This window comes from Anabrus simplex, chromosome 1 (genome assembly GCF_040414725.1).
Source record: "Anabrus simplex isolate iqAnaSimp1 chromosome 1, ASM4041472v1, whole genome shotgun sequence".
Taxonomy (NCBI): domain Eukaryota; kingdom Metazoa; phylum Arthropoda; class Insecta; order Orthoptera; family Tettigoniidae; genus Anabrus; species Anabrus simplex.
The window spans coordinates 402,329,075-402,352,639 of NC_090265.1; the positions used below are offsets into that span (position 1 = coordinate 402,329,075).

Here is a 23,565-nt window from a genome sequence, read left to right on the forward strand (position 1 = left end):
AGAATCCTAGTCCAAGGCATCCTCCTTATCACACTTTTTATGGCCAGTGTGACGATTGACTAAGTCAGAATGATTTTAATCCATCATAGCATACCTAATACATTAACTCTCTCTTTTTTTTTTTGAATTTTTACCTCAGTACATCGACTGTCTGCAGTACCCTAATCCCCTATGAGTAAAGTCCAACTTATTTCCTACTACAGCCGATTAAAAACTCAAACTCAAACTGAGTGCTAGAAAACAGGGATTTGAGCATAATTTCTTATTATCTGTATTCCAATTAAGCTACTGCATCACGTGGTCAACCCACAGCGGATTCCTCTCACCATGTACTGTATTCCTGTCTTAATATTCACTGTATGACAATTCCTTAGTGTCGGAAAGAACCCCATATTCAATTCGACTATGTTTATTTTTCATTAGCCATGCGGTTTTTTTTATATACAGAAGACAAACATCTATAACGTGATCTACTGACTAATTTCACTTTAAGAAGTGCATAACGAATATACTGAACGTTAATTTATTAGTTGGAAATAGCGTGAGTTCGCAGAGCGGTGCTGTCACAGGGGTCTAGGCACTCGAGTGCCAACTTGAGTATTATGATTTCAAAATCTAACTACTTCGGGCAGGATTTTGAATAGGACCAGTACACGGCAACAGCAGCGGCATCAAGCTTTTGGAGGGGGCCGTGCTGAGTATTCTTTGTTAATTTTAGCCCAATTTACACCAACATAGGTGAGAATGTTATATTGTCTAAATTCAGAAAATAACAAACTTTAGTATAAACTGTGCTATTGGTTCCGCAATTGTGGCTCTTTATTTCAAAAAGTGGTCGTTTCCAAATTGCCCCATACGTACCAGATTTTTGTTTTCTAGTTTGAAACTTGTTTGTTAAGCTTAGAAATGTCAATGGAATAATTTTATATTAGTTTTTTTTATTAAATAGGAGTTTCCCGCTGGCTCAGCCCGCAATGTGCAAAGTATGGTGTTCGTTACCCTCCTCACGGATATATTTGCAAAGTTCCGACTTAATGAAATAAAGCACATGATCTGCTGCGGTAATAGAATGTAATATTATGTCAACAAAACACTTGAAAATACATCACACAAAGAAATTGAATTAAACGTTCCTTGGAACAACACTACGCGCCGAACTGTTGAAAAGTCCTTGAAAGATCTTCGTCATGGAGACAAATGTACTCATAACTTTTCTCAGAATCTAGCAATTTAAGTAGTTATTACCTCAAAAGAAAGCGCTTGATCCACTGAGTGGTTTTAGACCAAAACGTACTGCGTACCTCAATTAGAAGGAAAGATTTAATTGCTTCAATGAGAAAAAAAATGTTGAAGAAATGGGACGTCAAATTGAATGTGCACTCATAACTTTCCTCAGAATCAACCAATTTGAATAGTTAACAGCTTAAATGAAAGATCTTGATCCCCACAGAGTGTTCTCAGGCCAAAACGAACTCCGTACCACAATTTAAAATTTTTAAAAATCCAATAATTTGAGGAAGGCGAAAGTTAACTGATTTATAGTGCCTGATGACAAATCTGTGTATGAATACCTTTAAAAAATGAAGGAAATCGACCGAATCTAATGGCCGTACTGACTGACTTTAGTTTTCATCAATTTTTAATATATAGATAAGCAATTTATATATTTAATTACATTTTCGTTAATTTACGGCTTCGCGCTTAAAGAATAGTTCACGTGTTGATGTAAAGTATTTCTGAAAGTTTTCTATCATTTAAAAATGTATAACTTTTAATTTCTTTAGTCCGACGAAATTAATTTTGAGTAATATATTTATAAATTACCTGAAAAAGAAAACGTATGGTACCTGTATTTTACTTGAAAATAAAGAATTAAAATAGAATGACATGTTTCGTTCTGGAAAGAACATCATCAGATTCTATTAAATCACACTCAAATATCTAGAAATTTATAAACGTTTATGTTTATTACTGTTTAAATACTTAGGAACTTGAAATCTGTAACTTATATTAATGAAGTCCTCTTTTCTCTCTACGCTAGTATAGAATGCGAGGTGTTGAAAATCCGTTGCTCTGTCATTGACGCGAGTCCAACTGGCTAGCCAGTCCAATGACCTTCCGCCACGCCAACGCCCACCGCCCTGGCTATGTCTATGAAACGCTGTATTTTACTTTATATGTTTTATTTTTATTGTTCCCCTTATGATTATTGATGTTATTATATATTATTATCATCCTCGTATAAGAAATGTTTTTAAACCCTGCAAAAATCTTAGTGAGCTTCTAATGGGTTGTCTATTACACCGGTAATTTCCCGTCATGTCTTTTTCACTTTTCTAATAATGCTACTTTTTCGGGGCGTCGACCCGTGTGGCTCTTTTGCCCACACTGGCACCATATTGTACGAACCTGCGTGTAAATTGGAATGGCGGTAGTGTGGAATGTTGTGTGTGAGGAAAGGAAGATTAAGGACGTCACAAACACCCATTCCCCAGGCCAGGAATATTAATCATTACAATTAAAAACCCTGATCCGGCCGGAAATCGAACCCGTCACCGCCGGGTGGCACCCTTCACTGCGGTGCCAAACTCATTTTCAATTACTTCAAATCTTTTGGTACAGTACTTGAAGTTTATTATTATTATTATTATTATTATGATTATTATTATTGTTGTTGTTATTTTTATTGTTATTAATAATAATTTTATCAAAAAGGGTTGAAGTAAGGGAAAACGACATATCGGAAATTACCGGCATAATTGACAGCCCGTTAAATGCTCATTAAGGATCCTTGCATGGTTTACAAAAGAATTGTCGTACGAGGATATTAATAATAGTGCTGGTAACAAAAACAACAACAGTAATAATAATAATAAGGCAAGTACTGAATATAAAACACATAAAAGTAAAATACAGCGTGCCATTGACCTAGCCAGGGCGGTGGGCATTGCGCGTGGAGAAAGGTCAATGGACTGGCTAGCCAGTTGGACTCGCACGAGTGACAGAGCAACGGAGTTTTTTCACCTCACATTCTATCCTGGAGTGGAGAGGAAGGAGGACATCATTAAAATAAGTTACAGATTTCAATTTCGTAAGTATTTAACCCTTTGACCGCCAGCCTCATATGCGGTCTCCATGTCCTATACCGCCAAGGCCTAATGATCACTTTTTACATTGCAGTAAATTATTCGTAATAACTTCTGTTTAATTTATGTAAATTGGATGGTCATTTTTTTGTTTCGAAGGTAATGCTTCGGGCATTTTTGATGTAAATTAATGCACCTTTATTTTATAAATTTTTATTTTATGAAGTGATATTTCAAATAAATATTTCCTTTCTTTGAAAAAATGTATTTCATGATAAAAAACCGGTAAGAAAAATTATTTTTACTATCGAAAGCTGCATTATTTTAGAGAGGTAGTGTTTCCTGTGCTACATGTAAAAAAAGCTTTATTTACAATATTTTTATTATTATTACATTAACGTGAAATTTTCTAATCTTACATTATATGCAAATGCTGCAGTTTCTGGTTGGTTTTAAGTAAAAAATGATTACTAAAGTCTATTTCACACAGGCTTAACTCTCAAAAATTCACTTTTTGCCTTAAAAATATGATACAAGAAATTATTTACTAATATTTACACATGTTTATGACGTGTTCTAGCAAATTTGTTTGGGGGGGGGGGGCACAAAGGGTGTACACCCTTCTTACACTGTATACAAATGTATCTGGTCTTTTTTCCAATTACCACCTTGACTAGTACTAATCTTTCTGAATACGGAACAGTTGCGTTCCTTCTTTTCCGGTAAATAGTAAGGGGTTCGTTACCCGCCCGCGGGAGCTAAATTGCCGCTTGGTCACCAAGCCACTCGGCAGCAAGTTCCTCAACTAAACTTGTTGTATATAGTCTTATTTAATCCAATACTAGTCCAAAACATGTATTATACATTATTAAAACGAATAAATAAGTTGGAAAATATTTTTCCGGAACGTCCGATCAATCGGACGTTGGCGTTTTTAGACTGAACCTCAAACGTCCGATCAATCGGACGTTGGCGGTTAAAGGGTTAAACAGAGATAAACATAAATTTTTTAATTTATAAATACTTCAGTATGACTTGATTGAATCTGATGATGTTCTTTCAAGAACGAAACGTCACTCTATTTTAATTATGTTATTTCTTTTTTTTTCAAGTATTATACAGGTACCATATGTTTACTTTCTCAAGTACTTTACAGCTGAGTCCTCACACTTGGTTCTTCTATTCGTCATGGCGGGGGTATAAAATGGATCGAAGCTGGAAGCCATACACTGTAGTGGTATAATGGGAAGACAAAGTATCAAAATAAGCATTGGACTGAAGTATCACATACGAACTTACGCACCAGGGTAATCTATTTTAAAGGCAGTTTTCGAAGAGAGTTTTCCGTCTAGTGCGAAGAGGTACTGGTAGACTGGAGCTTTGGCATGCTGTGCTAGCTTTTTCACAGTGATGTTGGCACCCGTGGTGAAGTGGACATCAGATAGCAGCTGGAACAATCGTATAGATACATAACTTTCATACCTACCAACAAAATAAACAAAATGCAATAAATCAAATGTTACATTCAACTGATCATAGGCCGCTTATTGCTGAGAAAAATGTAATTTAAAATGTTGTATCATTTACCTGTATAAAGAAAATTATAGTGTCTCTACACTTCAAACTTTTACCTCATACTTCGAGTTTATCTTATAAGGGACAGTCATATGGAAACATAACACCCGCTACAACGTGTCCATGGAATGGTTTTATTCAAAAGTAATTACCAAAAGCGTAAATATATTTACCCCACTGGGAGACGAGACCATCAATTTCAATTTTTCAGAAAGAGGTATGTCGCTGACGGATCCACAACCGCACCCACTCTTGCACTCCCTCGTCCGAATGAAACCGACGTCTAAGAATGTATTTATTCAGGTCGCCAAAAGTGTGAAAATCACAAGGTGAAAGATCCGGTATATATGGAGGATGTGAAGTGTTTCCCAACCTAATCGCCGAAGCGTAGCCTTCGCCACATTGGAAGTATGGGGGCGACCATTATCATGCCACAGGATGACTCCGTCCGACAGCATTGCAGGGCATTTTGACTTTATGGTGCGTCGCAGTATCTGCAAAGTATCTTCATAGCGCTACGCATTGATTGTGATTCCACGCTCGAGGAAGTCGACAAGCAGAGAGTCCCTGCAGTCAAAGAAGAAGGTCATCATGACTTTACCGGAACTTGTGTGAACAGCTTTGGATTTCTTTGGCGGGGGAGAATTGCGATGTTTTCGTTGTTGACTTTGCTGTTTGCTCTCGGGCTTGAAATGGTGGCACCATGTTTCATCCCCTGTGACGATACGGGACAGAAACGCATAATCTTCCTCGTGGTACCGCTGCAGGTGACTCAGACATGACGCCATTGTGTCAATCTTCTGTCCCTCCGTGAGTTGATGCGCAACCCATACACCGCACACATGCGACGAGGAATTTCGAGTACTCCAGCACCCTCGGCCATCAGAAAACAAACCACACTTCTCAGCTCTTCTTTGCTTGCCTCCATTTCTGCAGCTGGACGAACAAACTAGACTATCCTGCGCACCAACAAAGATATAACCCAGCAACTGCGTGCACCTGTGAGTTGTCACTACGCAGTTCTCCTACCGCAGCGATGACAGTGTCGATATGTAACAACAGTGTTGCAACCTTTCGCGTGGAATGTGTGCTATGGCGGGTGTTCGGTTTTCATTTGACTGCCCCTGATAGATTACGTATATGAAAGTCGAAGCTAGGTTCAATTCAATTGCTATTCATTTCGACATCTTGGGAAAATGGCGAAACTCGGTATTTAAGTTCAGGGAACGTCGGGGTGTGCATTAGGTTATATGTTGTTTTATTAACAATATTAAGGACACCAAGTCAGGAAATGTCAAATCATTTTTTCATTGTTAGCTGAATACAAATACTAATCATTAGCCTATACACTAGAAGCTGTTTGAAACATAATTTTTACCGGGCGAGTTGGCCGTACGGTTAGGGGCGCGCGGCTGTGAGCTTGCATCCGGGAGTTAGTGGGTTCGAATCCCACCGTCGGCAGCCCTGAAGATGGTTTTCCGTGGTTCCCCATTTTCACACCAGGCAAATGCTGGGGCTGTACCTTAATTAAGGTCACGGCCGCTTCCTTCCAACTCCTAGGCATTTCCTATCCCATCGTCGCCATAAGATCTATCTGTGTCGGTGCGAATTAAAGCGACTAGCAAAAAACAAACAACATAATTTTTCCTTTTTTCATGTTTCACGCGTTTTACTGTGCGAAGAATAACAGCATGGATAATAATTTGCTATTATTATACAATTTTTATACATCCATATACTTACAGGGGCTGCCTGACCGAGGTGGTAAAGGTGTGCTCGGTTCACCCGAAAGGACCTCGACAAATTTAAGAAATGGGATCTTTACTTTCGGAAGTCCACATTGGCTGATGTTCACTCAGCCTACACCAAAAATGAGTGAGTTACCAGGTTAATTCCTGGGGCAAGGGCGGCCGGGCGTAGAGCTAACTTTAAAGCTAACCACTCTACCTCGCCAAGTGCCGAGGTTACATGTAGTGGAAGCTCTTACCTTTCACCCCTCCCAGGACCTTCATGGCCTGGATGGAGACGACTTTTGCTTTGCCTTGCCATATACCTACAGAAATATTAGTTCCGCGTACGAGATATACTCGTCAAAAGTGCTCAAATCCAGTTTCCAATCTCTTATGCCGAAAATATGTTTACTGTACGAACTACTAATAACGCAGATACGAATATTCACGGATTTGGAATTTTATTTCTAACAAGTAAGTCCATCAACGGCGAGCATCGCTGTGGGGATGTTCTTTATTCGTCATGGTTATGAACTAACTGGCAATGTTATCATCGTTTTGATTAGCTACAGCAGGGCCTTTCAAGGTGCATGCGCTTGGTGCATGCACCGTGCACGGTGCAAAAGACGACTTGGCTTGGTTAACCAGAGGGCAGACCCCCCACTCCTCGATTTGGAGCAATAGCGCTTACTCTCTCTTTCCTCACGCCTGTCTTGCTCGCTCCCCCTTCCTCCCTCTTCCACACTTGCCCCGTAGCGCTCCAAATCCGAGCCGAGTTGCGCCGAGTAGAGACGAGCTTAGCCGAACTTAGCCGAGTAGCCCAGAGACGAAGCGTTGGTCCGAGACAAGCCGAGCCCGACCGACGCACTGTGCACGGAGCTCTTGCGCCTCGACTTGCACGCGTGAGATTTTGGGCGTTTGAGAGGCCCTGAGCTACAGATCAGCAGGATTTTACCTCCTATTGAGTATGGAGCGCAGTAGATGGAGTATTCAGAAGACTGAGTTGTCGCATTGCCATTCAGCCGGAGGGCGTACAGGTCCTGAGAAGTACAATTCACCGTGCGTCCAACGAGTTGACGTTGCACCAAATGAGGCATGTAGGCTGATAACTGGGCGTTTGAAATCAACTCCTTGTAACAGTTTCCGCCATAGAACTGGCATTGCTCCACCAAACAACCAGTGAAAAGTAGTGGATTTGAAGAACGATTTAAAATCTTTTCTGAAGAAATGTGAGTGTAGTGTGGAGCAATGTATGACGACCCCCACACCACCTCTCTTAACGCATTGGTGCAGGTAGACATCCCGATACAAGACTACTGTGAATGAAATGGGCACAGTGGTGGATGTATAACTATATACACATTGTGCCTTCAACAGTACCCGTTCACCCCCTTCCCCTCCCTTTCGGTACTGCAGCGGCCTTCAACACCACCCTTTCACTCCCTTCCCTCCTTTTCAGTACTGCAGGAGGGCTGTGCTGACTGTTTATGTCGGGGCACTATTTCTGTGCATGCGTGTACCAGGATAAACTTCCTACAATCCAGCTCACAGTTGAAGATTTGATGGTTACGAACCGTGTGGCAGTTGATATTGCTCGCCATTGTGTAGGACTTATTCGATTTTCAATATGCTGCCGTCTAGCCACTAACTGTAATGTTCATTATTTGAGTTTACTGTACAGGGAGAATAATTTAAAAGTTCAGATTTCTGCTCGCATGCCATGGGAATTCCTGAGCGAGCGCCATATGGCTTGTGTCAACACTGGCGAGATAAGAAGTGTTCACTGCCAGCGCACAGCTGTTTAGCACTCTGTCCCTCACTTCGCTCGAAACTCTTGGACTTTTAAGGTGTGTTGTGAGGTTATTATCACGATGGTTAAATACACTATAGAGCAAAGAATATTTTTGGTTGAGTGTTATTTGCACAAGAAGAAGAAACCAGTTAAAAGGTGCCTTCGAAAATTCCGTAGACAATTTCCCGATGCGACAGTACCATCAAAACGTTACGTGCATCAGCTCATTTACAAGTGGCGTAGTATTGGTTCCGTAATCAATAAGAAAAAGAAGCGAAGGAGAACAGCTCTCACACGGGAGAGGTTAGAAGATATACAGGCAAGACTCCAGGTCAGTCCACATAAGTCGCTTCGGAGAGTAGCTCAGGAAAGTGATATTTCACCTTCTTCAGCACGTAATGCAACAAAGTTACATTTACAATCTTATCGGACTCATTCAGTCCATAATATACTGCCTACAGATTTCATGCAAGAATACGATTTTGCAATTGGCTAATGAATAGTGTCCACGACGGTATTGTGGATCCGAACTTTCTTTTTATGAGCGACGAAGCCTGGTTTCATTTGAGCGGATATGTCAATTCACAGAACAATAGAATCTGGGATACAGACAACCCGCACATTTTACAACCGAGACCTCTGCACGATGTGAAGGTGTGTGTGTGGTGCGCTATCAGTATCCGACGAATTATCGGTCCGATATTTTTTCAGGACACGATTACTTCTGACCGTTACATTCACAACATTCTGGAACCATTTTTTGCTGAACTGACTGAAGAAGAGAAAAGGTACGGCTGTTTCCAGCAGGACAGTGCAACGGTCCATACGACGCGTAGCTCTATGCGACGGTTACGGGAAGTGTTCGATGATGATCAGATCACCAGTAAAGGCTTATGGCCCCCTCGTTTGCCTGATTTAAGCACATGTGATTTTTATCCATGGGGAAATCTTAAAGTAAAAGTTTACAGGAATAATCCTCGAACTGCAGAAGAATTAAAAATTGAAATTAGGAATATTGTGCGTTCTATCAGTGTCCATAAACTACAAAGTGTGTTTCGAAATCTCATTAAAAGATGTGAAGCTTGCATTGCAGCTGAAGGATATCACTTTCGGCATCGTCTGTAAATACCGGTGAATTCAGTTTAATTTTTTAGTTGATTTATTTGTTTATTTGTTTATAGGCCAGAGTAAAGTGTAGCTTCCACCGAAGTCGCAGTCAACATCCATGGCTGTGACAATATGGAAGTTGCTGGGGTATGGGTAGTGCTGAGTAATGACATTCAGAGCATGACTAGTGCATCTGAGTGTTATGAAAGTGGCTGCTCATAGGGTCAGTCATGCTGCAATAGTAGTTTCTGGCCCAGTGAGGAAGGCAATGGCAAACTACTTCACTCCTCATCTTGCCTAGTACGCCTCATTTTGGTGCTGCCATTGGGTTTTGGGGTTTCCTTATAACCGTATAACCTTTGCTGGTGCTATTTGAGGATCCAACCAGCCTCTGGGCTGATGACCTAACAGACAGACATATTTATTTATTTATTACTGGCGAGTACAGTTTAATTTCCTAGTTGATTTATTTATTTGTTATTCATTTACTTATTTGTCCAGAACATCTACGTAGCCGGCGAGTTCAGTTTCGTTTAGTGTCTATAGGCGTAACCATGCCGCTTCTTTGAGCCGACTATGCCTGCTTGTCATTGCGAGCACTGCGGTCGCTGTCTCCGCTTCTCAGCGCGCCTAATCCTCGGCATTCCCCTCTGAACTTTTAAGTTAATCACCCTGTATATAGCCTATTACGGTTACTGTAAATAGTTTGTAATTTTGCTTGTGATGCCATTGACTCGACTACGGAATAGAAGATAATGGAGGTAACCATCAAAATGAGAAGAAAAAGGGAGGAACTATCACTCAAATAATACTAATCATAAAAGAGATAGGACGGGGTTGAAAGCCAAAGTGTCGAATGCCCTGATATTACAGAGCCTGAAGAAGAAGAAAAAAATGATGATGATGCTTGTTGTTTTAAGGGGCCTAACATCGAAGGTCATGGCCCCCCCCCCCCCAAGAAAAAGGTGATGGCCGACTATATCCTAAGGTACAACAATAACAGTCACTATTGTTGTTAACTGAGACGTGCTCTACCTCTTCCGTTGGCACTCTACTTCGCTATATGATACTACTGTTGCAATTACAAAAAGAAAAAGAAAATACCCCGTCAACGTCAAGCACACAATAGCCAGTATTATACAAGATGTATCAGAATTAATTGGACAAACAGCGGGGAGTGGGGGGGGGTCCTCAGACCAAACCAGGGGAAAATACCATATAAACCAAAGGCGGGGGCACAACTCTGCTCAATGAACGGCGCTCCAGTTCCGGCAGGAAAAGATACAGCCTAGCATTTGCTTGAACGGCTCTCATTTACAACTAGTGAAGGAACGCGTATCACATCAGATTTAAACTTTCAGCACTCTTATTGCGCCTATTGTCTCGTTCTATTCAGTACATTAGATTCTGGAGGAAACTTGACTCCTGCAGGATAGGCATCCACACGACTCTATGTGTTGCACACGATGCCGCATTACACGGCGTACACCTACACAGAACCACATTCTCCCTCAAAATAGTCGCCGTTGGCCGTTAACCACTTAAACAGAAACATATCCACCCTCAAAGTAGTCGCCGTTGGCCGTTATGCACGTTTGCCAACGTTGGTATAGCTGCTGAAAGCACCGCTGAAAGAAAACACCATGGTTCGTCTCCAGTTATTATCCGGTTGAGAAACGTCGGATCATCATCAGCACTACTGATGAGGTGACCACAAATCGTCATGCGATCATCACGTTGGTCTTGCGACAGGATTAGTGGCACACTGTGCTGGGTAACACGAGACATGTTGAGGTCATCCATCAGAATTTTGTGGCAAATACCATGGCTGACCCCTCTTGCTGCTGCGAGATCGTCTACCGATTGGGAGCGGTTAGCATGCACCAACGTTACAACTTCTTGGATCTTGCGTTCCGTTCGAACTGTTTGTGGCCGACCAGTACGCCCGTCATCTTCCAGACTCTCCCGTCCCTGCACAAAACGTCGGTGCCACCTAAACACAACACTGCGACTCAATGCGTCCTCACCGCCAACCTGCTGCATCATTTCAAACGTTTCTGCAGCGGTTTTTCCCTCATTTCTGATAAAACTTGATGTTTGCCCGTTGTTCAAACTGTGACATGTCAAGGTCCGACAGGCGCATTCAAATCACCGTCACAACAACGACCTACGTCTGCTTCCAGTGCATGCACTCAACTGTTTCGTCATGTCTTGTGCTATGTAAATACGTTTCTTCTTCTTCTCCTCCTTCTTCTTCTACCGCTTTTCCCACATCAGTGGGGTCGCAGGTCTGAACTGCGTCAGGCAATTGGATTTGGCCCTGTTTTACGCCCGGATGCCCTTTCTGACACCAACACTATATGGAGGAATGTTATCTCTATTGCGTGTTTCTGTGGTTGTTGGTGTTGTGGTGTGTTTGTGAATATGAAAAGGAGAGTGTTGGGACAGATACAAACTCCCAGTCCCCGAGCCAGAAGAATTAAAATCCCCAACCCGGCCGGGAATCGAATGCGGGACGCTCTGAACCGAAGGGCAGTACGCTGACCATTCAGCCAACGAGTCGGACGCTAAGTAAATACGTTTAATTCTATTAATTCCTATATAAAAAGCATACGAAAGGAAATTAATTATTTTGGTATGTGATAACTAAAAGCCGGCCCCACGGTGTAGTGGTAGCCTGTCTGCCTCTCACCCGGAGGCCCCGGATTCACGATCACGACCGGATCAGGAATCTTTATCTGGATCTGAGGGCTGGTTCCAGGTGATTACAATTGAGGAGCTATCTGACGGTGAGTTGGCTGCCAAGACTAAGGGCCGAGAGCATTCATCGTGCCGACCACACGACACCTCGCAATCTGCAGGCTTTCGCGCTGAGCAGCGGTCGTTTGGTAGGCCAAGGCTCTTCAGGGCTGCTGAGCCATGGGGTTTTGTTTTTTGGATAACTAAAACCTCCTTTGACTACTACCTGTATTCATGAAACTACTGTAGGCCTATATAAAAAGCCTGTGTAGGAATACGCATAAAAATTAACGATAAAGACAAGGTGGAAGCAGAATTTTAAGACCCTCCTCTATATTTTCTCTTTCTTCTCCAATCTTCCTTAAAAAGAATACGAAGAAATTACGAAAAAGTAGAAGAAGATTAAGAAGAGAAAACGACAAGGAGGAGAACAAGAAGAGAAAATATAGAGGAGGCTCTTAAAATTTTTCTTCCTTCTTGCCGTTTTCTCTTCTTCTACTTTTTCGTTAACTTCATATTCTTTTTAAGGAAGATTGGAAAACAGTAAGTGAAAACATGCAAGAGGGTCTTAAAATTGTCCTTCCTCCGGCTCTTCTTCTACTTCTTAGTTAACTTCTTTTTAAGGAAGACTGGAGAACAAGAAGAGAAAATATACAGGAGGGTCTTAAAATTTTCCTTCCTCCTTCTCTTCTCTCCTTCTCTTCTCTCCTTCTTCTTCCTCCTCCTCTTCTTCTTCCGCCATTTTTTTGTTAACTTCGTCATATACTTTTTAAGGAAGACTGGATAAAAAATAGAATATATATAGGAGGGTCTTAAAATTCTGCTTCCTCCTTGTCTTTTCTCTTCTTCTTCTTCGTAAATTTATTCTTTTTCTTTTTTCCTCTTATTCTTCCTTCTTATCTTCTACTTGAGGAAGATTGGAGAACAAGAATACGACTGTATTGCGGAAACATAATATATTCAGCCAGGTAAATTGCTGTGGCTTTGCTTACGCTTTGACTCCGCATATCGCCATCTAGTCTTTACAGCAGCAACTATTAAAAGTCACTGATCTCGCCTCTTCCCGCGCTCATGCCGTTAGCTCAAGGAGCAGGGCTCTCTCACTGCCGACCTATGCTATAAACGTACGTCCGGAAATACTACCTTTAGGAAGTATTATTAAAAGAATATTTTGCAACTGCACTTTAATTTTTTTCATTGATAGGTAGTGTTCAATTCCAGGAAACTCAAAAAACAAAAATCTATATATATAAAATAAGAGTTTTGTCTGTACATTGCTCGGAATTTGAAAATAATGATATTTTCGTATCGGTCATGTCCATAGTAACAAGAAAATGCACTTTTTACTTTTCCGTAATTTCTGTCTGTCTGTCTATCTGTCTGTCTGTATGTATGTACTCGCATCACGAGAAAACGGTTTAAGAGAATTTAATGAAAATCGGTATGTGAAGTCGGGGGATGAGCCTCTACAACCTAGGCTATAAATCATTTTGCTCACGCCGAGTGAAATGGTAGTTTAGGGGAAGGCCTAAAATTGAATTCTCAACTATTTATGTTATTAGTGGTCTAATGAAAATCGATATGTGAAGTCGGGGGATGAGCCTCTACAATGTAGGCTATAAATCATTTTACTCACGCTGAGTGAAATCGTAGTTTAGGGGAAGGCCTAAAATTGAATTCTCAACTATTTATGTTATTAGTGGTCGTATTTTAAAGAAAATGGGTATGCAAAGTTGGGGAATAAGTTGCTACAATCTAGGCTATCAATAATTGTATTCACGCTGAGAAAAATGGTAGTTTAGAGGAAGGCCTAAAATTTAATTCTCAAATATTGTTGTTATTAAAAATCCTATCTTGATGAAAATCGGTATGCAAAGTCAGGAAATAAGTCGCTACAGTCTGAGCTGTAAATTATTTTATTCACGCTGAGTGAAATGGTAGTTTAAGGGAAGGCCTAAAATGTAATTCTCAAATATTTCTTATTAGAGGTGTAATCGATGAATGCTACACAACTAAGGTTATATAGTATTAAATTTCCTATTATTCATGTCTTATACATTGTTACCGTACTGGCTATGATCACAAAGATATTCATGAATTTGGACTTTTGTTACTAAGTCCATATCAGCGCCGAGTAACGAGAAAATGGGTAAACAGTATTTAATGAAAATCGGTATGTAAAGTCGGAGAATAAGAAACTACAGTTTATGGTATAAAATATTTTACAAATCACAGAGTTGAATGAAAACTAAATGTGAAGGCCTACAATGTAGAGAGCTCATAACATTGATCAACAATAACATTACATTGACCATTGTTTGTCGTGATGTGCTTTGTGTCTTCTGTTGCCCTTCATCTCCGGTGGATAGGATTACTGCTGCGTACAGAGTATTTTTTATTTGATTTACGTTGCACCGACATAGATAGGTTTTATGGCGACGATGGGATAGGAAAGGGCTAGGAGTGCCTTAGGTCTTAATTAAGGTACAGGCCCAGCATTTGACTGGTGTGAAAGTGGGAAACCACGCAATACCATCTTCAGCGCTGCCGACAATGGGGTTCGAATCCACTAACTCTCGGATGCAAGCTCACAGCTACGCACCGCTAACCACACGGTCAACTCGCCCAGTCTAACATCCTGTCTGAATATTGATGTGAAGTAGCTGGGAAGTTAGATAACTTTCTTCTTTAGCATGCCATTCCCCTGGTTTATAAATTTTCTGATACTACTGGTACGTAACACACTGGATCATCATAGCATTCGGGATATTCAATCCCTACTCCGAGGCATTGATTGGAATGAACAGTGTGCATATTGAGTGGAATAATGGCAGATGAGTGTTCATGGCAATCTGCGGCCTGGTCATCCAAGCTCTGGAACTTTGGACTATTAGATTGGCACCGCAATCTAACCGCAGCACTGTTCGTTAAAAGTGATAAAACGTGCGGCTTTCCATTTGATTGAGTATTTTATATGATAGCATTGCTTTTAATCGCTACATTCATACTTACGTTTTTGTAATGACCTATATTGATTTCAGGTTAGGAAAACCACAAAGTCAGTCTTTCTGAGAATCCCGTAGCGAAGCACGGGTACATCAGCTAGTAGTAAATAATTTCGTGTGGCTATTTCTAGCCGTGTGCAGTCCTTGTAAGGCACCCTCCGACGAGTGTGGGTGGCATCTGCCATGTGTAGGTAACTGCGTGTTATTGTGGTGAAGGATAGTGTTATGCGTGGTGTGTGAGTTGCAGGGATGTTGGGGACAGCACAAGGGAATTAACCATTGAAGGTTAAAATCTCCAACACGGCCGGGAATCGAACCCGGGACCCTCTGGGCCAAAGGCCAGCATGCTAACCGTTTAGCCATGGAGCCGGACAATAAAATATTTTTTTAAAACTGTTCCGAATGACCTCCTCGTCGGCACCATCAATGCAACATGTGCACTGAAATTCTGAAACCATTCATGCCATAACACAATGAGCGTGAGATACAAGAGTGCTGGTTCCAGGAAGACGGAGTAACTACACCATTCAGAAATTGTTCAGGAATACACAGCGTCGTGTGCAGTCATGCCTGAAGGCCGCAGGAGAACATTCACAACATCTTCTGTAGAGAAAACTGCTCTGTTGTAGGTACCACTTGGAATTCCAAAGGTCAAATTTATATTCCATAGTTACTTTTTGGACACCCTGTACTTACTAAACAGCAGAATATTAGAATTTTACTTCATTTAAGCTAGTGAAAGGTGTTCCTGCCCTCTGTAGTAATCGCTTAGAGAAATTTTACAGGATTATTAACTTTCAAATGATTGAGAATGTCATCGCTTAAGAACGGAGAGCTGTAAGCAACTAAAATATGATTGTACAAGACAGAACCAAAACGTGTAACTGTAAATGGTAGTTTGATAAATTTAGTGGATTGCAAAACACGCTAACCAATCTCTGTAGTAATTTAGTTTTCAGGTCCTGATAATCCGCAACAATATTTCTTAGTACAAGAAATTAATTTGATTTAAGATTTCTATCACCTACTTATGAGGTATCTGTAGACAAGTGTCATAATTCATGAGATACAAGAGGCGGTATTGGCTCATTTTAAACAGAAACATTGGATAATTTCTTACGTGGTCCCCAGAGAACAATCCGAAGGATTCGTATAGTCACAACAAAATAATTCAACATTTTTTCGGAACATTTGCAGGTACGAAGCGACGACGAGAAAAACTTCTCGTTGGTCGCAAGTCGGCGCTAACGACCATGGCTTCTAGCCAATCGGATTTAACTTCTTAGCCCCTACACAACGTGAATCTCGAGACAAGTTATGTAACAAATTCTGAAGACAGTTCGAGCAAAATAAATCTTGCTATTAAGAACGCGAGTGTTATTCCCCATAAATATCGTTACATCAATTTGAAAAATATCTGAAAAATAACGTTTTATTGATTTAAGGGTCAAAGGGTAGGTAGAATAACGTCTGAACATCTGTGAAGTATGAAGTAATATCGGCTGTTATTTTTAATGAAAGTTTATAGTAAAATTCACAACAGTAATCTTGAGATAGTGGGTTCGAGCCCCACTGTTGGCAGCCCTGATGAAGGTTTTCCGTGGTTTCCCATTTTTACACCCGGCAAATGCCGGGGCTGTACCTTAATTAAGGCCACAGCCGCTTCCTTCCAATTCCTAGGCCTTTCCTATCCCATCGTCGCCATAAAACATATCTGTGTTGGTGTGACGTAAAGCAAGTAGCAAAAAAATCCACAACTCTTTGACAGATTTTTTTTATCATAAGCGGAAGTGAGGATTTCTGAAAACGTCTTTTAAACTGAAAGTTTAGTACAAAACTGGGAATTATGTAAGTTACATCTATTTAGAATAACCAGATCATACAAAAATAAATACATATGACTTACGGTAAGGAGTCCAGGAAACGTCTCTTTGTTGAGTGGTTTGTCCTTGAAATATAAGTGCCTCACTTTTGAAATAACCTTGTCTGGATTGCAGTTCTCGGGAAGACGAAGTTCTGGGAGAACGATTTTATCGAAGAGGCGATCAATTTTTGCCAGAGTTTCTGGGTTCGATAAATCCAAAACTGAAACAATGAATCATTACAACGGAGATTAGACACAAAAACAGATTCCTCTGTTATTTAGGAATTATTTTTGTAGAGTTATCAAAATGACCGAAACTCGATAGTTATACCTAGTTCATTTTGACAGTTGTGCAACGCTGGGAGTGGAGCTTATCTCGATAGTCATACTCAGTATGGATGTACGATTTCTCGATAGTAATACAAAGTGTGGAATTTAACACTCATCGATAGTCGTACAGAACTTGAAACGTAACATTCTCCATAATTGCACAAAGTTTGGATTGTAACATTTCTCGATAGTCATACTGACATTACAATTGAATACACTGGCAGAAAAAATACAAACACCAATAATGGGTTGCTTGATTAACGAACGTTGGTAGGCGTGTTTGAACATCTGAAAGATGACGTTGATTCAAATTTCCCGCAAATCGCACTAGCGTGGCGCTAGTATCGGCCCCATGACGTTGCACATCAGGTTTGCTTTAAATACGGACTGTACTGTGCGAGAGCATTAGTTACTTGTGATATTGACTGTGTGTGTGTCAGGAAAGCCTTTATGACGACGAAGAGGCCAGTATCAACAGCTCACTCCGGTTGAACGAGACTGAATAATAGGACTACCTGAAGGTGCATTTTCCTTCCACGCTATTGCAGAACGATTTTGCAAGAATGTCCCCACTGTGTATGCTTGCTGGCAGCAGTGATCACGAGAAGGTACACTCGCAAGAAGACAGGGCTCCGGACGTTCCCGTGGCACCACCGAGGGCAGGGACCACCGTATTCGGCGTATGGCTGTGGCGCAGCGGACTGCGTGTGCACCGGCAATTCAGCGGTTAGCACCACAGTGCCGCAATGAACTGTTTGAAATTGGTTACTTGAAGGACAGCTCCGAGCCAGACGCCCTGCGGCGTGCATTCCACTTACCCCAAACCACCGCCGTCTGCGACTTCAGTGGTGTCATGCGAGAGCTCATTGGAGGATGGAGTGGAGATCCGTTGTGTTTTCCGATGAAAGCCGGTTCTACCTTGGTGCCAGTGATGGCCGTGTGTTGGTTAGAAGGAGGACAGGTGAGCGCCTGCATTCCACCTGTCTGCGGCGTCGACATACTGGATCTACACCAGGAGTTCTGGTCTGGGAGACATTTTCTATGACAGCAGGAGCACTCTCGTGGTTAACCCACGTACCCTGAACACATATGTGTACCTTCGTCTAGTGATTCTTCCTGTTGTGCTGCCATTCATGAACAGCATTCCCGGGGGTGTTTTCCAAAAGGATAATGCACGCCCCCATGCCGCTGTTGTAACCAAACATGTTCTACAGAGTGTCGACGTGTTGCCTTGGCCTGCTCGATCCCCAATATGTCCCCAATCGAGAACGTATGGGACATCACTGGACGAAAAGCCCAGCGCCATGACACAATGCATGCACGTTTCCATGTCTACATTAAACAGTCAGGCGGTTAAAGCGGTTATTAATGAGGCAGCATGGCACAACTGCGATGGCTTTCCTCACCTGTAGTGTTGTACCTTTAATCAATTAAATATGTTACTTCAACAAATATATTGCCAACATTACCGTATTCTAAATTCCTTATTTCATGGTATTTGGATATTTTTTCCACCAGTGTATTTCTGGACAGTCGTACAGAACTTGAAATATAGCATATCCGATAGTCAAATACAGCCTACAATGTAGCAATTCTCGATAGTCGCACAGAGAATGTACTGTAACATTCTTCAGTAGATGTGTAGAGCTTGCAAAGTAATATTTCTCGACGGTCGTACAGAGCTTGAAATGTAGCAATTCTCCATAGGCCTAGTCGTACAGAATTTCAAATGCAGTATTACGCGATAGATATACAGAGCTGTTATTTTTCGTTTCATATACCAGGTGGCTCACGAACGCCGTACTTTCTACTTATAAATATCCCGCATGCATAAGTGATGTGTGGGGTGTCTACCAACTGATTTTAACAGGGGAACTACTGCCAGCGGGCAGGTTACGTCAGAATAAGAAGAGATAAGAAACAGAGTCACACGCGCAGCATGTTATTCAGCGCTGGCGGTCGAATGCACCCCTTGCGTTAGTAAACATCGTTTCCGACCGCATAGTTCTAGGCTGGTGTATGGTACAACCGCACTATGTTTACTGTCTGCTTATCGCCAATGGCTAGTGTGTTCAGCAGCGACGAATACATAGACATTATTTTAACCGGGACAACCCGGTCGGAATGCAACCGAAGCTCTAAACAGACGTATGCCTTCTACACAAGTAATTCACCGAACAGTATCGTTTCTGTTTCATACAAGCAACTCTTTTATCGAGTGGAATGTCTACACATGTATAAATTAACAAGTGATTAAATTTCCTTTTCTGCATCTTTGGCGTGTTAACAAACAGTAGCGGCGATTAGGGGGTGGGACGAGAAGGGAAAGTCGCCCCCGCCCCTCGCCACTTTGTGGAGTAAACATTACATATTCACGTTAGCCACCTGGAACTAGGAATTACACTGACTGACAGAGCAAATGCAACACCAAGAAGGAGTGGTCAGAACTTTATGCCAATTGCAGGGTAGACTGACGTCACTGAGGTATGCTCATGATGTGAAATGCGCCGCTGTGCTGCGCACGTAGCGAACGATAAATGGGACACGGCGTTGGCGAATGGCCCACTTCGTACCGTGATTTCTCAGCCGACAGTCATTGTAGAACGTGTTGTCGTGTGCCACAGGACACGTGTATAGCTAAGAATGCCAGGCCGCCGTCAACGGAGGCATTTCCAGCAGACAGACGACTTTACGAGGGGTATGGTGATCGGGTTGAGAAGGGCAGGTTGGTCGCTTCTTCAAATCGCAGCCGATACCCATAGGGATGTGTCCACGGTGCAGCGCCTGTGGCGAAGATGGTTGGCGCAGGGACATGCGGCACGTGCGAGTTGTCCAGGCGCAGCCCGAGTGACGTCAGCACGCGAGGAACGGCGCATCCGCCGCCAAGCGGTGGCAGCCCCGCACGCCACGTCAACCGCCATTCTTCAGCATGTGCAAGACACCCTGGCTGTTCCAATATCGACCAGAACAATTTCCCGTCGATTGGTTGAAGGAGGCCTGCACTCCCGGCCCCGGCGTCCGCTCAGAAGACTACCATTGACTCCACAGCATAGACGTGCACGCCTGGCATGGTGCCGGGCTAGAGCGACTTGGATGAGGGAATGGCGGAACGTCGTGTTCTCCGATGAGTCACGCTTCTGTTCTGTCAGTGATAGTCACCGCAGACGAGTGTGGCGTCGGCGTGGAGAAAGGTCAAATCCGGCAGTAACTGTGGAGCGCCCTACCGCTAGACAACGCGGCATCATGGTTTGGGGCGCTATTGCGTATGATTCCACGTCACCTCTAGTGCGTATTCAAGGCACGTTAAATGCCCACCGCTACGTGCAGCATGTGCTGCGGCCGGTGGCACTCCCGTACCTTCAGGGGCTGCCCAATGCTCTGTTTCAGCAGGATAATGCCCGCCCACACACTGCTCGCATCTCCCAACAGGCTCTACGAGGTGTACAGATGCTTCCGTGGCCAGCGTACTCTCCGGATCTCTCACCAATCGAACACGTGTGGGATCTCATTGGACGCCGTTTGCAAACTCTGCCCCAGCCTCGTACGGACGACCAACTGTGGCAAATGGTTGACAGGGAATGGAGAACCATCCCTCAGGACACCATCCGCACTCTTATTGACTCTGTACCTCGACGTGTTTCTGCGTGCATCGCCGCTCGCGGTGGTCCTACATCCTACTGAGTCGATGCCGTGCGCATTGTATAACCTGCATATCGGTTTGAAATAAACATCAATTATTCGTCTGTGCCGTCTCTGTTTTTTCCCCAACTTTCATCCCTTTCGAACCACTCCTTCTTGGTGTTGCATTTGCTCTGTCAGTCAGTGTATTATTATTATTATTTCTTTTGCTAATTGCTTTACGTCGCACCGACACAGATAGGTCTTTTGGCGACAATGGGATAGGAAAGGCCTAGGAGTTGGAAGCATAACATAATGCAAAATTATTACAATAGGCCTAATAATTACAGAACATTTAAAGCATTACAATTACTATAACAATCGCATACATTTTACATCATGTTATACAGTTAGCTTAGAGGATATATTTTTCTGAAGAATGGATTTTCTTCAGAAGTTTCTCATTTTGCTTCAAGTAATTTAAAAACTCAAAGCAACTGTATTTTAGATTGACTTTGGTAAGCAACAATGCTTTCAGCGTTTCAGCTTTTAATTGTTTTTTTTCTGATGTCCATATTTTGTTCATACTTGCAAAAAGTCTCTCTACAGGTGAATTAGTACCTGGCAAGGATAACCCAAATTCTACAACCTTAAAAAAAGTACTGAATGATAGTTTTTGAGAAGAGAAATACTGAAACATTTCTCCCCATCTCTGATGGGCTTCTTTTCCTTCATTATTCCACTGAGTGATTTTGTCTGCAGTAGCAAATTGCTTAACATAAACAAATTCACTGAAAATAGCATTATCATCAACATTTGATTCTCCAGTTACAATTTTAATCGTAGGTATACATATTTCAACATCATTCCATTTGAGGACATTGTTAAGCAAGATCCATTCAAATTTCTTATATACTTCAAATCTGTCAGTCCAGACTTTTAAGTACTGAATACATGAATCATAGAAACTATTAGCAATTTTTTGGAAATCCTCTACTTTCACCTCACCCTCATCTTGTAGTTCATGCAAAGCACATTTTAAAACATCTGGGATAAAATTGTTCTCCTTTTTCTGAGTCATATTTACTTTCAACTTAGAAAGTGCCATGGCTACTTCAACTCCTGTTGTTTACTCACCTTCTACCTGAATAACTGCCTGGTATACCTGGTAGCTTGGTTGTGCAGAAAAAGAACAATTTTCGCCAATGGGATTTCAAAATAATCTTTCATTATCATTGGACACTTTTCCTGACTCAGAAAATATGACCTCAGTCCTTCAAAAATTGCAAGAACTCTTCCAAGTGCTGACATCAACGCTAACCACCTGGTGTTACTATAACCTAACAATTTCCTATACTCAATCTCAGCAAAATTGCAGAAATCCTTTAGTGATTCTACTATAATAGTGTATGAGTGAAAATGGTAATATATTTTGTGAATAACAAGTTCTGCATCGATACGTAAACAATCAGCAGCAGTCTTAATTGTGTTGTGCACTATATGCGCTGCATATCCAACGCCAAGGATTTCACGATGTGATAACATCCTAAGTTTGTGGAAAATATTTCTGGATCCCTTACGCGCTGCCCCACCAAAATTACTATTAGTATTGTCACCACTGAATGCAATTATATTTCTGTTAAGATTGTTTTTTGCAAACACGTTAATCAGATAATCGGTAATAATATCTGCTGTTTCGCCAGGACGTTCATCAATTTCTAAAATTCGAACACGGACACCCTGTAGTGGTGGAAGGTACCTAACCATAACAGGAAAAATATTTTTCTCCCCATGATTAGAAGCATCTGTAAACACTGTAACAAACCTGAATTTATTCAATTCCTTCTGCAATATTTCATAAGAATGAGATGCAAGTACGTTCACAACAATGGCTTCACACTTCGTACGACCGCAAGAGAATTTCTGTTCAAACCAATTTCTTAGAAGGTTCGAACCACAGTCATTTGAGCGATAGCTATGATTTTCTTCAACAATGTGGTAAGTCCAGACTCCTTCAATTGCAGCAAAGTGCAGTTCACGGTCTGTTGCTGAAGTTGGCCGAAGAAATGAAGTTACACCTTTGGATGACGATACCGCACTTTCTGCGTTTTTATGCTTCCTTGATTTTAGATGTTGTTCAATGTCGCTTTTCCCTCCATGGGATACAGAGAATTCAGTGTTACAAATGGTGCAACGAACATCACAATCACAATCGGTCAGTGTTTTCTTTATGAACGTGTACCTACGATAGAAAATAAGTATTTGTTGATCTATACATAATTACTGGGAGTTGAATTGCATTAAATTCGCTATAAATTCTAAGTTAATACGGCACTTACCTTTCTTGCAACGCAGTAGTGAGCATACATTTTCGTTTCGGCATCTTTAATCCTGCATCATACGACACTTCAACTGCTGTTGTTGAGAGAATTAACCAGGGACTCGTTTCAAGCAAGGAAAACAAATGCAGGCAGAGTAGCAGGGTTGCCATATTTGTTGTTGCTCGTAAGGAATATTTTCACAGCCTCCTATATTCCCTCTTTACTCTTAGCTAGCTTAGTTTTTATGGACATAAAAACAGTTACCTTGCCATAAACGAATTTCAGTATCTATTTAAAATATTACGTTGACGAAGATAGAGACTAAAATTAAAGTTCATTTTCTAACAAAACGGGACAAAGAGGCGTCCCGACAAAATCTGTCGTGATACCGGGACAAC

At 41.7% G+C, this 23,565-nt stretch overlaps 1 protein-coding gene across 1 annotated transcript in view; it reads right to left on the reverse strand.

The window, feature by feature from the left end:
• LOC136856850 (esterase FE4) overlaps window positions 1–23,565 on the reverse strand; it is a 112,617-nt gene that overhangs the window by 24,628 nt on the left and 64,424 nt on the right. Inside the window, exons 8-9 of the mRNA XM_067135035.2 lie at window positions 16,941–17,119; window positions 4,390–4,534 (exon numbers count right to left, since the gene is read on the reverse strand). Of these exons, the coding sequence (XP_066991136.2) occupies window positions 4,390–4,534; window positions 16,941–17,119 (324 nt within the window). The remainder of the gene's footprint in view (window positions 1–4,389; window positions 4,535–16,940; window positions 17,120–23,565) is intronic.